Below are 15,333 nucleotides of genomic sequence, written 5' to 3'. Positions count from 1 at the left end.
GTTGCTTCTCTGTTCATTTGCCTGAGGGAGAGGGAGAATTTTAGGAATGAGAAGACTGGGGCTTTGCAGTGGAACCCAATGATATGTAGTGTTGTTCTAGCTAGGAAATCATTTGGCAATACCTGTTGCATCACCAGAGATAGTATTTAATCCTGAGACTAAAAGATAACATTTCATCTTCTAACAGTCTCTGTACTTAGTTTTGGAAGATTCTTGCCCCAGAATCTTTGCTGGGGTATTTCTATCCTGCTTTCTTAGGATTTGCCAGTTTTCTTTATCACTTCTAGCTTTTTAGATGGTGTTGTTTTGTGCAGGACTGTGTGAATATTCTTCTCTATTTCAATGGAAGAGCCTACAAAAACTAAAGTGGAAAGGAATATAGCCAAAATTAGATCACCATGGCTTTATTCTGTGACATGAGTCAGTCACAAATTCATCAAACATTTATTGAACTTGTCATTCATCCTTCATTTTAGAAGAGGATAAGGATTATTCTATAGAGCAATGTCTTGACCTTTGCATGAATTGGATTTAAGTGAGGCAGAGTTGCAGTCATCAGACTCTCTCTTCAGTGGCAAGACAAAGTCAGGATGACTGGTGATGGTATGGGATGCTATGGATAGCCTTTGCTTCTTTGATGTCTAACCAAACTCTAAGTACTCCATAGCAATCTACTTCTGTTGACTTCAGGGCCACTGGAACAAATTGTTCTGGTCTGCCTCTTCTTGGGAGTGATGGGAGGAATCTTCACTTGCCTGGGATAGACACTCTTCCCCCCAACTCACCAAGTTCAGCCAACTCACCTGTCAGTTACCCTCAACCTAGTTTAAGCCCATCTGCCAAGATGGTCATACTGGGGTGTGGCTGCTGTGATTGCTACAGCTTCTTGGACCCACATGTGAGAGCTGGGTGGCAGGTAGACACCAAAGAAGGATGAGCAATCCTGGAAAAGGTTCAGCAAGCCCTCACATCAGAGGCACGCTAGATCCTGTACTTCTCAATAAGAGAAGAAAAAGAAATTGAAGAAATGAGAATAAGCAACAAGGAAAGGAAATGATCACTCTGTAGATATGATGGCATACTTAGAGAATCAACCAAAAAAACTATTTCTTGAATAATTTTTATGGTTATGTTAGGTGCTTGAGGGGTGGGGTAAAGATCATCAATATAAAGAACTTGATCCTTTACCATCAATATGTAATGACAACCAAGTAGATGAGATAAACTATATTTTTAAAAGAAAAGCAGGACAAAGAGGAAGACTTAAATGAAGAGGAATCCAGTGGATAAGGTAGGAGGGGAAAGAGTGGTATAGAACACTGGAGAAATATAAAGAAGAACCAATGGAGATTATAGGGAAGGAATGATGAAGGTAGAGAGGCAGTTTGGGGCAAAATAGTACAAAACCTCAATGAAAGAGTTTGGATTTCATTCTGTACACAATGATAAGCCATTATTTCTCCAGAAAGAGAAAAAATGAGGTGTTCCAGAATATTTTGGAGGGGGAGCATCCAGATTTCCAACTTGTCCAAGGAGGGCAGCAATTCAGACAGTCTAGAATACATTATTTTTACCTTCATTCTCAGTTCATATGGTCATTCAACTGCCAAACAAAAAGCATCCAATAAGTTCAGGATATAATAATAATAATAAAATAATAGCTTGCTTTTATATAGGCTTTGTAGTTTAAAATTTCCTCATAAACTCAAAGATCCCTTTTTAAATTTTAAATAATTTTTTTCAATCAACAAAAATGTATCTTCTCTTTTTCCCATCTACTTCCTAAAAGACCTTTGTTCCAAATGTATAGAGTCAAACAAAATAAATTCCCCAATTGACCAAGTTCCACTCCCCCCACCAAAAAAAAAAATATATATATATATATATATATCAGTCATCACTCTGAATCTGTCACTCCTTCATTTGGAGGTAGGTCATGTTTCATTAGTCCTTTGGAATAATGGTTGGAAGTTTTTCAAAACTAACAATGTTATTGTAGAAACTGTTCTACTTATCTACTCACTTTACTCTGCATCAGTTCAAGTATTCCCAGATTAGCATAAAAGTCTTCCATCATATTCATATGCCATAACTTGTTCTGCCATTCCGCAATTAAAGAATACCCAAGATCCTTAACTTTTGAAACTTATTTTTCAGTTAAGGAACATATACTTCCTATCCCTCTTACTGGACCACTGAAAAACAACCACTTTATAACAAAGTTCTGGTTCTGTTCATGGTTCATATGAGTCATAGGCCATAATTTGCTCAGTCATTCCCCAATTAATGACACCTCATTTAGGTTCTAGTTCTTTACTACTACAAAAACAGCTGCTATAATTTTTTTTAACATGAGTCCTTTAAGAAACATGAACTTTATTGATAACTTTTATTTTGACACTCCCCCCATCTCCATGGCACAAAAAATATTTTTTATATGGATCCTTTTCAAGTACCTCTTCCAGCTCTAAATATGTGGTCCCAGGAATCCTATGAAGCATATATTCTAATTATCATTATCCTCCTTTTACAGCTGGGTAAATTGAAGCAAAGGTTGGGTGACTTTCATGAAATCATAAATATAAATAAGCCAGACAGCTTTGAACCAAAGCACTCTTTCCACCTTGAAATCTCTCTCTCTTTTTTCTTTTTTCTTTCTTTCTCGCTTTTTAAAGCAACTTTAACCCTTGTTCTCAGCATCACTTTCTGTGTAAAATGGCCTTCCTTGCCTACTCAGCAAGGTGGTTTTGTATGAAACCCAACCTAGAACTACAACCAAAGGAATTTACCCTCCCTCATGCCTTTTCGGAGACTCTACGACGACGAGAAACATAGAGAAGTTCTGGTTTTTGAGAGGGGGTGGGGGCAAAAGAGGGCGGGGATGGGGGAGTTCTTGCTTTGCTTAGGTGGGGGCTTGGGAGGGTGGAGGTTTCTGAATTCTGAAAGGTCACAAGATTTGTGATGGGAAGGCAGGTCTAGCCCCACCCCTCACAAAAATTATAAATAGTTGGCTGGAGAAAGCTTTTAACCTCAGATGCTTTTCTCACTAAGTGAAGGTCGGGAAATTTTGCCCTCTGGGACCGAAGACAGCTTGCCTGCGCTTCAGAGACCCGCCACCTTTCCGGGAGAAAGGCTGCTGGCTCCAACTCCCCGGATTCCTGACTAGGGATTTGTAAAGGATTCGGCTGGAGCCATGTCAGCTAGGGTAAGGATCGTGCTATTCCGTTATTCTTGGGTATCTTTTCCTGGTCCATGAAGATGAAGTCAGGGCGCTGTTGGGAGGGAGAAGGCTGGAGCTCGGGAGGGTGGGGGAAGGAGTGGAGAATGATGCCTGCAGCATTGGGATGCGCTTTACTCCTGGTATACCATCTTCTGGGCCTTAAATATCCATATATTTACACACACGCACATCTACGTCTCCGTCCTCTTGCCCTAGTGCTTTTCCAGGCTTTTCCCTAGGAGGAATTTCTCCAACCTGTTTCCTTACTTAGGGAGCGGGGCGCCGCTGCACTGCCCATCCTTCGCGGGCATTCTTTACTGAAAGAGCCGCGACTGAGCAAGGCAGGGATGATGCCTCCGTAGGGGATGAGCAGAGTGGGTTCGGGATGGATGGATGGATGGATGGAAGGAAGGAAGGAAGGAAGCCAGCTCTTGCTTTGATTAGGTTTTCCCAGCCTAGCCTTGAGCGCGTGCCCGGACGACAGGCAGCTCCAATGTCAAGCATGGCCCGATGGCCCTTGGAAGCCATAATTCTTGATGGGAATGGCCTCCTGTTTCTGTAATCATAGCTACCTGGGGATCCTGGAAAACTTCCTTGGGAAAAATCAACAAATTTCAAGTTGCCCTCTACTATGTGATAGGACCTGTTTAAACGTTAGGGTTGGAGAGCGTGATCCGCCTCTTAAGAATTATTTTGGGAGTCTTTTAGGGTGATAGTGAAAGAAAGAAGCTTTTGAAATGAGAGGAAACGGAAACGTAGCTATTAACATAAAAAGTACCCTGTCCCAGCTATTCTCCCTCGGTAGGGGACGAGTGGGTGGGGTCTCCCTACCAAGGTCACCCCTCCCCGGCTTGGCCCCTAGCTACTTCTGCCGAAGGTGGCAGGAGCTGGAGATAAGAGCCTTGGAGGCAGAAGGCGGGAGCGGTCTGCTGATAGCCCCTGGCTGGGAAAGGAATCGGTTATACCCGGGGTGGAGGTTCTAGGGACTCTTGTGGGTTGGTTTCCCCCCCTGGAAATGCTTGTCTAGTTTACTGGTTTGGGAATGAGTAGGTAGTCTCTTTTGCGCAATTTAGAAAGTAGGACTCTTCAGAGACTGGCAGAGGGGGGAGGTAGCAATTTCAGATGAGACTCAAGGAGACAGTGTAAGGGAATTATTCTGGAAATTGTCTCAATTTAAGGACAGCTAGGGTTCGGTTGGCTCTAAGGAACTTTAAAATGGTGAGCCCAAAGGAATTAGAGCTGTGCTTCTTGCTATTTCTGGTCATGTCCACCTTGTCTTTAACCAAGATCAAATTCCCAAATGGTTAGGGTTAGGGTTTTTGTCTTGTATTATGCCATTCTCTGACTGAGGGAATATCCGCCCACCTCCTCAAGCTCCCCATTGTTCCCCACCCCTTTCAAAATAAAAAGAACATTTTTTTAAAAATTGCTAGTTCTCCCTTTACATAAACTTTGCTTTCCCCCAGTGTCATACTTTGCACTCCCAGTCCAGAACGTCCATTTTCACCTTGAGCCAGCAATAATATGCTCTTAATAAATATTGATTGAATTTGCCTTACACTCTGTTTTACCTTAATGCAGTCATAGCTGAGCTGCTCTCTATAACTGATCCCACTTTGAATGTGTGCTTTATCAACCATTCAAGAAGCCTGTGTTTTTTTCTTAAGCAGTAGGGATACAATTTGTATATATGGAGGGGCACCCCAGTCGTGATACAAGGTCACCTGAGAGGGGAAGGCATTTAGAGCTTGGGAGGGATTCGTGGACATGAGGGACAGACAGCCAGTGCAAAGGCTAGGAGACAGGTGTAAGGAGGTCCTGTGGAAAGGCCAGCAAGTAGATCAGTATGGCTGGACCTTAAGGTGCTTGGAGGAGGGGAGTAATGTATACTGTCCAGCATGGCTGGCAGAACTATAACAGCCTCTGAAAGAAGGTAATAATCTGACAAGTGTGGTAAAGATTTCTGTTTCTTTCTCCCTCAGATCACCTGCCCCCTCGTCTTTGCTGTTACTACAGCTGCTATCAGCTCTTTTCAGTTTGGCTACAACACTGGAGTCATCAATGCTCCTGAGCAGGTAAGAACCAGCACCTGTTCAATAGCATTAGTGAAGAGAAGTCAGTCCCCCCATTCCCTTCTTCCTCACTTGAAGAAGGAGGAGGCAGCAGCTGGGAACTGGGTGGGAGACACAAGGCCTCAGAGTTAGAACACTTCTTCTTAATGAGTCATTTGGACCAAAACAGTCATTCATTTGTTAACAGTTGTCAACCACCTTACTTGCTCTCACTGATGGTTTCATTGATGGTGGATCAATTAGCATCAAATCCTTCATCCCATGGGGAAGGCAAGGGGTGGCAATAAGCTCTCTGGTGCTGCCACCTACTGAAACCTATAGATAGACTGACTGGAAATCTGGAACACATGAGGAATAAGGATTCCTGGATCAGCCTTCTGGCTCTGCTTCCTCCCTTTACCCCCTATGTCTTTGGGGAAATTGCTTAGGTTTCCCTACCCATGAAAGCAGAAAAATTATTTTACCCTACTTCTCCACCTGCCACAGTTTAACATAATCCAATCCACCATTCCTTGGTTTCTTTTACAGATCATTAAGGAATTTGTCAACTTGACTTTGGAAAGCAAGTCTGGTGAGCCAACGACTGAGTTTCTACTCACTTCACTTTGGTCCTTGGCTGTGGCCATCTTCTCAGTAGGTGGCATGATTGGCTCTTTCTCTGTTGGATTCTTTGTCAACCGATTTGGCAGGTATTATTATTCAAACTCAATCCAGAAAAAATGGGTGAAGGGAGGAGTAGGTTGGCTTGCTCAGTGGATAAGAGAGCCAGGCCTGGAGATGGAGGTCCTGGCTTCAAATCTGGAATAAGACACTTTTTTAGTGATGTGACTATGGGCCAGTAAGTCACTAGAGTTTTTTAGTGGGTTAATCTGACTAGTATTAGAGCAAAACATGTGAATGAAGGACAGATAGAAGCAGTTCTGAAAAGGAGCAAACTTAAGGCTTGTGAAGTCTCATTGGTTTAATTCTAACTTTTCAACAACTCTGTGACATAAATACTACAGATATTAGTTTAACCTATTTAAGGCTCAGCTTAAGTGATTTGCCTGAGCTTGCACAATTAGGTAAAATATCAAGAGGCAAGATTTGGACCCAAATTTTCCCTATCTCCAAGTCTGGAACTGCACTATAAGACCACTTTCATCTTGACCTCTTTGGAACTGTCTGGAATATTGGAATATTTTCTGTTTGCCTTCTATAATAACAGTTATGTTCATATAGCATTTACTATGTGGCAAGCACTGCTAAGTGCTATCTCCAGTTATTTATTACTACAAAAAAGTACTGCTATAAATATTTTGGTATATAAGAAACCCTTTTGATCATTGATCTCCTTGGCACACACCAAGTGGTGGCATCTCTAGATGAAAGAAAATGGACATTTGGTCACCTTAGCATAAATCCAAATTGCTTTCCAGAATGGTGGGAACAAGTCACAACTTCACTAAGAAGGCTTTTGTATCTCAACCCCTCTAACACTGATTAGTCCTATCTTTTGTCACCATGGCTAGTTTCTCAGGTGAAAGGTAAAACCTTATCAGAGTTATTTTGATTTTTGCCTTATTAGTGTGTAATTGGACATATGTTACCCTAAAACTACATTTCCTAGGAGCCTACTGTCATTAGGTCCTGACATAGACAGAGGGATAAATTTGGTGGGGTTCCTGATCTCGATCTCTTTGCTTCCTGGGTTACAACTGTGGTGACAAATAAAAAAAGGTAACAGAATAAAAACCATAGTCAACCTGTTCAAAAATCCTGCTTAACTGACAGGGAGTCAGTGGGCTCCTGGGAAATGTAGTTTTAGGGTAACAGATTTCCAATTACACATTAGTGATTGGAGTATTCTTTTACAGGGCATGTTGTTAATAGCATGCAAATTTTTTTTTAACCCTTTGTGTCTCAGTAACAACTTAAGACAGAAGGGCAAAGGCTAAGCAAACAGGGTTAAATGACCTGCCCAGATTTGAACCAAGACTTCCACCTCCAGACATGGAAGTTCAATACACTAAGCTACCTAGCTGCCCATGCAATTGTTTTTTGAAAACTGTTTTGTTCCTACTCTTTAACCACTAATCCATTGGGAAATGGCTTTTGATCTTATGTTTCTGTTAGAAGTGACTGTACCTCATTGATTTCTTCACATTTCCATAATGTGGAACCATATTATTATGAACTTAAAGGAAGCACTAAAGCTTTCCATCTTTAGAGGAGAAATAGCTGTCCTTGCTTGAGGTCACCTATCGAGTGAATGTCAAGAGATATGATTTGAACCCAAGTTTCCTGACTTCCCACTCTGCTTTTCCTAGAAGCCTCAGTAGCCTGAATGTAGAACCTTCCCCTACTTGCTGATTTCAGCAATAATGGGACTTCCTGGGAATACCAATATGCTACAAGAATTGGCGAGGGATTGGCATTACTCTAAATATATCAAAGCTCTTTCCTGGCTACCTATCTCATTTGCCAGGACCAAATGATTTGTATGTATAGGAATTTGGAGCTCCATCTAAATCCTATTTTCATTTTCTCTCACAGCTGAGCCATTTGATCATATCTCAATTTCTTTGCTTTTGCCAAGAAAGCTTTATATGATCTAAGGATTAGGCAGAAGGTAGAAAATGTTGATGGCATATAATAATATGTCTCACAAAACAAGATACTTCAGGTAGTGGGGAGAACTGAAGGAGCCAGTTTACAAATTGGAAATGGAATGATTTTTATATGTCAGAGTAACTATGATTGCTCCATCTTTGTCCTAGTCATACTAATGGAACTTAATAGAGAGAAAGGCTAAAGAGACAGATAAAAATTGTGAGGAAAAAGTGAGTTGAAGGAATGAGGACAAAAGAATCAAAACAGAGGAAATAGTGAGGGAATAAAACTCACAGAAGACAGCATAGAAAGGAGAGAAAGTGAAAACAAAGGACTAGAGAAACCATACTTATTCACAATTATCTCCTTCCTTCTACAGGCGGAACTCCATGCTCATCAACAACATACTAGGAATTATTGGTGGTGCCCTCTTGGGCTTGGCAAAGACTGCCAAGTCAGTGGAGATGCTGATTTTGGGCCGTTTGGTCATTGGTTTCTTCTGTGGACTTTGTACTGGCTTTGTACCCATATATATCGGAGAAGTCTCCCCAACTTCCCATCGTGGAGCCTTTGGTACCCTTAACCAGCTGGGTATTGTTGTGGGAATCCTCGTTGCCCAGGTATTCCATATATTCTCATTTTCACTGGGTGGAAGTACATAAGGGAAGGCACAAGGGACCTTATTTTTGCCTTTTCTGTGATGGGCCCTGATGTGATCAAAGGCACTGAGAGCCAATGTTCCAACAATTTTATATTCACTAAGGATGAATGGCTTGTTTCCTTTCTTGATACTGAAAAGACTTGATAGGTTATCCCTTTGTTAGTCCATTGTTCTGGGAAAGGAATACTTTTTTTTTTTTAGTGATTTTAAGATGATGGGCTAAAGTGGCTAATGAAAGTAAAGAAGATTTTTAAAAATAGGGTGTCCATTTCACTGTAGAAGAAGGGTTTTTAATTAGGTAAGCAGTAACTGTTCAGTTTCTCCAGAAAGCATTTGAGAGATTATCTTTGAACATGTACTTTCAAAGGTTCCTTGGAATATAACAAAATTTTTCTGGATCCTTAGATCTTTGGACTACAGTTCATCATGGGAACTGAGGAACTCTGGCCAATGTTATTGGCCTTTACCATCATCCCTGCTCTTCTACAATCTGTAGCCCTTCCCTTCTGCCCTGAAAGCCCAAGATACTTACTCATCAATAAGAAGGAAGAAGATCAGGCCCGAAGGGGTAAGTACTAACTAATTTCTGATAGCATGACCTAAGATTTGTTTATCTTTCCGTAGAGTTGAGAATAGTTTCTTTTAAGTCACAAGTTATTGAAGGAATCCCAACTTAGTGACACTCTTAAAGCATGACAAGATAGAAGTGGGCCAAAACCCCCTGATTTTGGTATGCCTGATCTCTCCCCAGGCCACACTTTGGGAAAATGAATTTGGAAAAACCAATTTATCCTTTCTTCCTATTCCCAGTACTTGAGAATTTGTGGGGCACTATGGATGTAGAGCAGGATATCCTGGACATGAAGAGTGAGAGTGCTAAAATGGCACAAGAAAAGAAAGTAACTATGTTGGACCTCTTTAGGGCACCCAATTATCGACAGCCCATTATCATTGCCATCATGCTCCAGCTTTCTCAACAACTCTCTGGTATCAATGCTGTGAGTACCTAAATCCTTTATTTAGTTATTATGACTTGATTTTTCTGGTTCATTATTTTCTCTTTTTACAATAATTGTAGCTACTTATCGGTCTTTCCGATAAGAGGAAACGAGCCACAGAGGATAAATGAATTGCTTATTTCTTGACTCTAGGTTTGTCATATATCCACTGTGGTTCCATGCTTCATTCTTGTCATTTTGTCAGGCTGTTCCTTCTTAACTCAGTTTAGTACTTTTCTAGTATGAAAAATAAGTCCATAGTATTAGGCTACTTCCTTCCTTCCTTCCTAGTAGAACAGGCAGGAAAAAGGACCCTTCCTGTGGTAGGCTTTGCTGTAGTTTCTTTAATTACTTCCCTTTAAGCTGTAATTACACAATTTGAGTACTCAACCCTCTAGGGCAGGGAAAGAAGAAAAGGTAGGAGGACTTTGAAGTTTTAAAATGGTTTTTTGAGGACCAGAAGGGAAATCAAACCAGTCTACATAAGAGATAATGACAGTATGTTTTAAAACTTTTTGTTTTATTGTCTTAAAATTTTATGGAAGTTACTTCCCCTTAACAAGTTACTTCTCTTAACTCTCACTTCCCTCTTTCCTTTTTAACAAAGAAAAGCATTAAACAAAACCACACAGCAATTGAGGGCATTCCACCTCAAGTCCTCTTTGTTTCTATGGAATTGAGGAAGGTGGGCTTCATTAGTTGTTTTCTTGGACTGAGATTATTTGCCTTACAATTCATTAACATTGATTTTCCATGCTTTTGTTCACATTATTAGTGTCACTGCCTATATTCAGACAGTTCTGCTTTCTACCACTTCCTGTAAGGTTCAGGCTATCATAGCTTATACAGTATTGTATAAGAACTTTTAAAAATCAAGGAGAGGACTAAGTAAGTGTCCTTACCACCTTCACTAAAGTGAAGATGGATATTTTAATCATTGATGGTGAGGATCAATACTTCAACTGTTTTATGATCTTACACCTTGAAGGACTTATTAATAAGAAAGTTAATAAGGGAAATATAAGGTTCAGATCAATTAACAGCCCATTTATTCAACTGACAATGGGAGACAATGATTGTTCCTTAGACAAATGAGATCTTGGAGCTAGGAGATAAGTTACTTTAAGTTCTCATTCTGATACTGTAAACTGATTTTTTTGTACCTTAGGCTAGTTAACTTATTTAATGGCACCTCCCAGTTTAGTTCTTGGGATCATTTTTTCAAGATCAAATGAAAATACTTGTGAAAGCATTTTATCTTATTTAAGTGGGAAAACTGCATATAAGTGAACCTAGAGCCCAAGTTGATCAAAAAAATTATCTCACAAGGATGAAGCTGGATTAAGGAAGGAAATAACCCTGACATTTACCAGTATGATTTGAAGACCCAAGTTAAGTGTTTCAGATTGGAGGGAAGAAGGTTGCTCGGGAGGGAAGGGGAATGAATGTAATTGATTATGTCAAGGAAGGGCAACCTCATTTATCTTTATCACCAGTTTATTGCTTAGAGCTCACTGAAGTTTCCAGAGCCTTCTTTCTAACATGGCTACCCCCCTCTTTTTTTCCCCCCCAATTAGGTATTCTATTATTCTACAGGAATCTTCACGGGTGCTGGTGTTAAAGAGCCAATATATGCTACCATTGGAGCTGGTGCAGTTAACACAGTGTTTACTGTAGTTTCAGTGAGTTGGACATTTTGAATTTGGGGACAAGATAAAAGGAAACTATTCTGGGGCAGATGGACAGTTGAATTACCTCAAGGTTAGGTTTTTGTACTCTAGTTAAACAAGGATGGTGGTATTAATGCCTTTGGGAGGAGGGGGTGGGTGGGAAAGAAGTATATTCTAGAGGTGAAGTGATTTGAATGATGGTGTAACAGAAGAGATACTTCAATATTAGAAAAATGAATAAGGGAAGGGAAAAAGAGGATGAATTTAACAGGAAATAACTGAATCCAGTAAGTCCCTGGCTTCCTCAGGGGAAACATTCCTCCATTTCAAGATAAGTGGCTGAAACAGAGGAAAAGGGGGTCCAACTATACTTAGAACCCACCTACCCTTTGAGGTAGGTGAAAGAGTGAAAGCAAAGACCAACCACTATTGTGCAGTGTATTTAGTTGGGTAATGCTAAAAATTTCTGACCATAAAGTATTTTGAGTAGGAAAACACCATTTTAAAGGTTTTATTTGACATTATTCTCCTAGCTCTTTCTGGTGGAGCGAGCAGGAAGGAGAACCCTCCATCTGGTGGGCTTGGGTGGAATGGCCTTCTGTTCTATTATTATGACTATTGCCATGTCTATGAAGGTGAGTATTCTTTTTGAGGGGGAGGAAAAAGGAAGGGCCTCTGTCTGGGCTATCTTGTTCTCATTCTTAGCTTCTTGATGTTCTTCATTTAGGGTGGTGATCAGGTGATGATGAGCTATATCTGTATTGGCGCCATCTTTGGCTTTGTGGCCTTCTTTGAAATTGGCCCGGGTCCTATCCCGTGGTTCATTGTTGCCGAGCTTTTCAGTCAAGGCCCCCGCCCAGCTGCTATGGCTGTGGCCGGCTTTTGCAACTGGGCCTCTAACTTCCTTGTGGGGCTGTGCTTCCCAACAGCTGCGGTAAGTGAACTCCATCCTCCTTGAATCTTGCTTGAAACCAGTGTTAGTCATTAGCTCATTTAGGACGAGAGGAATGAGTTATAGCTTCTTAATACAGAATAGGATACCATTTATACTAATATCTAATCGACTAGCCGGGTCATCCAGGTACACTAGAGATGAGTTATTCACTTAATAAAAATAACCAGGTCCCGTCCCCCCTCCCCCCCTTCCCTAAATCCCAGTAGGCATTTGAAGACATTCCTCAGGGACTGGAAATTGGCATGAAAGCAGAATTTGGATCTTTAGGGGTTTGGTCCTAAATTTTTTAAGGGTGCAGACCCAATCTGGATTTTCCAGAAAAGGGTCATGCCTGCCATTATTGCCATAAATTGGGGAGGGGAGCCTTGGTTCTTGGGCTGGGGATAAATGACTTTGACAGAACTTTTTCTTTTCTTTTTTTTTAGAAATATTTGGGATCCTATGTCTTTATTATCTTTACTTTCTTCCTCACCATCTTCTTCGTGTTCACCTTCTTCAAAGTCCCTGAGACCCGGGGCAGAACTTTTGAGCATATTGCCCAGGCCTTTGAGGGCAAGAATCAAGGTGCCATCAGCCCCACCTTGATTGCAGAGAAAGGCTCCGTTGTAGATATGAACAACATTGATCCAAGCAAGGAATCTTCCGCCTCCGCCCTCTAGAATCCCACCTCCTTCTACACCTCTTCTTTCAATCTCCCAACATGGAAAAACATCTCCCTGAGGTGGGAGTTCCTCACCCAGATATCTATAACCCAGGACTGTTTCTGATTGCTGCTTCTGTTTTTCTTTTTCACCTTTATTCCATGAGCACTGAGTCAAAGCTAGTGCTAAAGTCAGCTCAGCTGCACCGGCTTTAAACATTTAGTATCAGGTCACTGTCTGTGCTCTGCTAAAGAGAGGTCAAATGAACTTGCCCTCATTTCTGGAGGGATTGGCTCCTAGGCACATGTGCCAGTCTTTGCCACCTCTTCACTTCCTTGGGTTCTAATGAGGACTCATTGAGGAATAGATAGAAAAACTCCCATCCCAATAACTACAAGTTATTTCAGTAGTACATAAGAGTTAGGGGTAGGAGAATGGTTGGGGACCACATAAGAGAACATCTTCCTTATTTTTTTTAACAACTGCAGAGTGCATTTTATTTTATCTGCCGGTTTTATTTCATAAATATTTATTTTTTTAGTCTATAAAAAAAGAATTGCACAAAATAATGAAAACTGTTGAGGACAGAGAGAAGGGAGAAGAGGTATAAATCTATAAACAAGGGACTGGGGGAGAAGTAGAAATTATTTTGGCGGAGTTGATGCAATAAGGATAGAAGAAATACAGGGAGGGATGGAGCAAGTGCATTAAAGGACACGTGAAATTTGGTACTGGAGGTTTTCACATTACCTTTAGCAATTTCTATACTCCATGAAAATGATAATAAACTTGTGAAAGAAGTTGGGCAGTGTTTGTAGTGCCTGCAAAAGCTACTGGTTTCCTTCGGGATTTTTTTTCCTTTTTTTGATTAGAATATATAATAGTATTTCTTGGAAACTACACTATTGTTGCCATCCTAGGCAGTGAAGTTGAATGCGGTTGGTGGGTTCTAGCTCTGGAGAAAGATGGATTTTTGAGATAATTTTTCTGAAAACTCTTCTCACCAGATGCAACTCCTTTCACTTTATAGTTTTTTTTTCCTTCCGTTTAGATGGGAAACTAGTGTTGAGGATTGTTTCGCAACACAAATTTTTCCTTGGTTTTTGTTCTTTGGGGTTTTTTTAGGTTTTGGGTGTCTTTGGTTTCCCCTGCCCCCAAATCCCAACAGGCATTTGAGAACAGGATTTAAGGGGTAATGTAGTATTCATAGGGGACTAGAATTCGGTGTGCAGGGGATTTGGGGACTAAGGGTTTCAATTCTAGAGGATTTACCTGGGCTTCCTTGTTCAAGTGAAGAAATGGCCATTGCTTCCTTGTAAATATGTATTTGCATCATCCCATTGGAGAAGACTTGAGTGAGGTAAAGAAGGCCCACTCAGTTCATATTTGATTTAGATAGTAAGAACATATATGTAATGTCATTGTCTCTTCCAGGGGGCAAATGGGTATTAGTCCATACTGTTATGATTTATGTGTAAAGTAATTACTCATTCTTTCTGGAATGAGATAATCCTAGTTTCCCAGGTGTATAAACTGCTGCCTTGGAGATTTAGCCAGTCTCCCTAGTACTCCTTGAATCTTCAGAGCCCGTTCATAAACCCACAAAACATACCACTCCACCTCCTTCAATGCTGGCTATATTATACATTCCATTGACCCACACCAATTAGAGTCCCTTGCTGAAGATGAAATTAAAGCCTTCTAAAATAAGCCTTACGATTGGAGGTGGAATGGGAAGGATGTGCCCAGTATTTAAAAGGTTCAGGACAGAGAAGACTTGACCACTGTAGGCAAAATGGGTGTGTAGATTAAGATTAGGGTGTTAAAATTAGGAATGAATCTGAACTAGAAAGGGAAGAGAGGAGGACAAGATATCATTGCTGGTGAAGTTGAATATCTTTCCAAATCTGTGGGCTTTGTTCTTCCAGAAACTTTGAGGGATTGTCCTTGGTGCTTATCTCCTTCTGACCTACCTTGTCTGTGGACAGTATTTAGTGCTCAGTTCTCCACTTTTCCTGGTCATTAGAGGGGAAGATCGATTGAGGAAAGCTTCCTTGCTTTTCTGGTCCTACCTAGTTCCATCCTAGATTCCAGATAGAACCAGGGTCTGAGAATTGGCAATAGTAGAGTTTTAACAGTGTCTCCCTCATTCTCCATAGCCACATTGTAAATATTTCCATATGTATTTTCTATGCTTAGTACTGTTAATGTGGTTCTGTTTTTAAATAAAAGTTTTACTGTAAATATGGTATCATGGTCATCCTGTGTGTTACTTGATTTGTATACCCTTTTGTGGACTTAAGTGACAGCTTTTTGATTACGCCCACCCAGGAGCCCAACAAGACAAGATGGGTATATACAGGTTGATTGTGTGATTGGTATTTATATCATCAGGACTGGGGAAAAACTGGAAAAATTCTAAAGGCCTGAACAATAACAGTTATAGTTAACACCTTTGCCACTTTTCTTCTAATGAATGTAAAAAAAAATTATATTTTTCAAAATTATAATTACAAATCTAGGG

General features: G+C 40.6%; 1 protein-coding gene across 4 annotated transcripts in view; it reads left to right on the top strand.

Moving 5' to 3' along the window:
• SLC2A3 (solute carrier family 2 member 3) overlaps positions 1-15,058 on the top strand; it is an 83,425-nt gene extending 68,367 nt beyond the window's left edge. For 3 of the 4 annotated variants that reach the window (XM_007503618.3, XM_016425901.2, XM_056799283.1), the window contains 10 exons: positions 3,052-3,205; positions 5,203-5,295; positions 5,821-5,981; positions 8,264-8,504; positions 8,951-9,113; positions 9,356-9,543; positions 11,121-11,225; positions 11,747-11,848; positions 11,941-12,147; positions 12,594-15,058. In XM_007503618.3, coding sequence (XP_007503680.1) covers positions 3,194-3,205; positions 5,203-5,295; positions 5,821-5,981; positions 8,264-8,504; positions 8,951-9,113; positions 9,356-9,543; positions 11,121-11,225; positions 11,747-11,848; positions 11,941-12,147; positions 12,594-12,827 — 1,506 coding nt within the window. In that variant the 5' untranslated portion in view covers positions 3,052-3,193 and the 3' untranslated portion in view covers positions 12,828-15,058. The remainder of the gene's footprint in view (positions 1-3,051; positions 3,206-5,202; positions 5,296-5,820; positions 5,982-8,263; positions 8,505-8,950; positions 9,114-9,355; positions 9,544-11,120; positions 11,226-11,746; positions 11,849-11,940; positions 12,148-12,593) is intronic. The other variant, XM_056799282.1, reaches the window with a different exon arrangement.
• Positions 15,059-15,333: the final 275 nt, after the last annotated feature.

Source organism: Monodelphis domestica, chromosome 5 (genome assembly GCF_027887165.1).
Source record: "Monodelphis domestica isolate mMonDom1 chromosome 5, mMonDom1.pri, whole genome shotgun sequence".
Lineage (NCBI taxonomy): Eukaryota > Metazoa > Chordata > Mammalia > Didelphimorphia > Didelphidae > Monodelphis > Monodelphis domestica.
The sequence above is the reverse complement of the archived record's forward strand: the minus strand, read 5'-3'. Positions and strand labels throughout refer to the sequence as shown.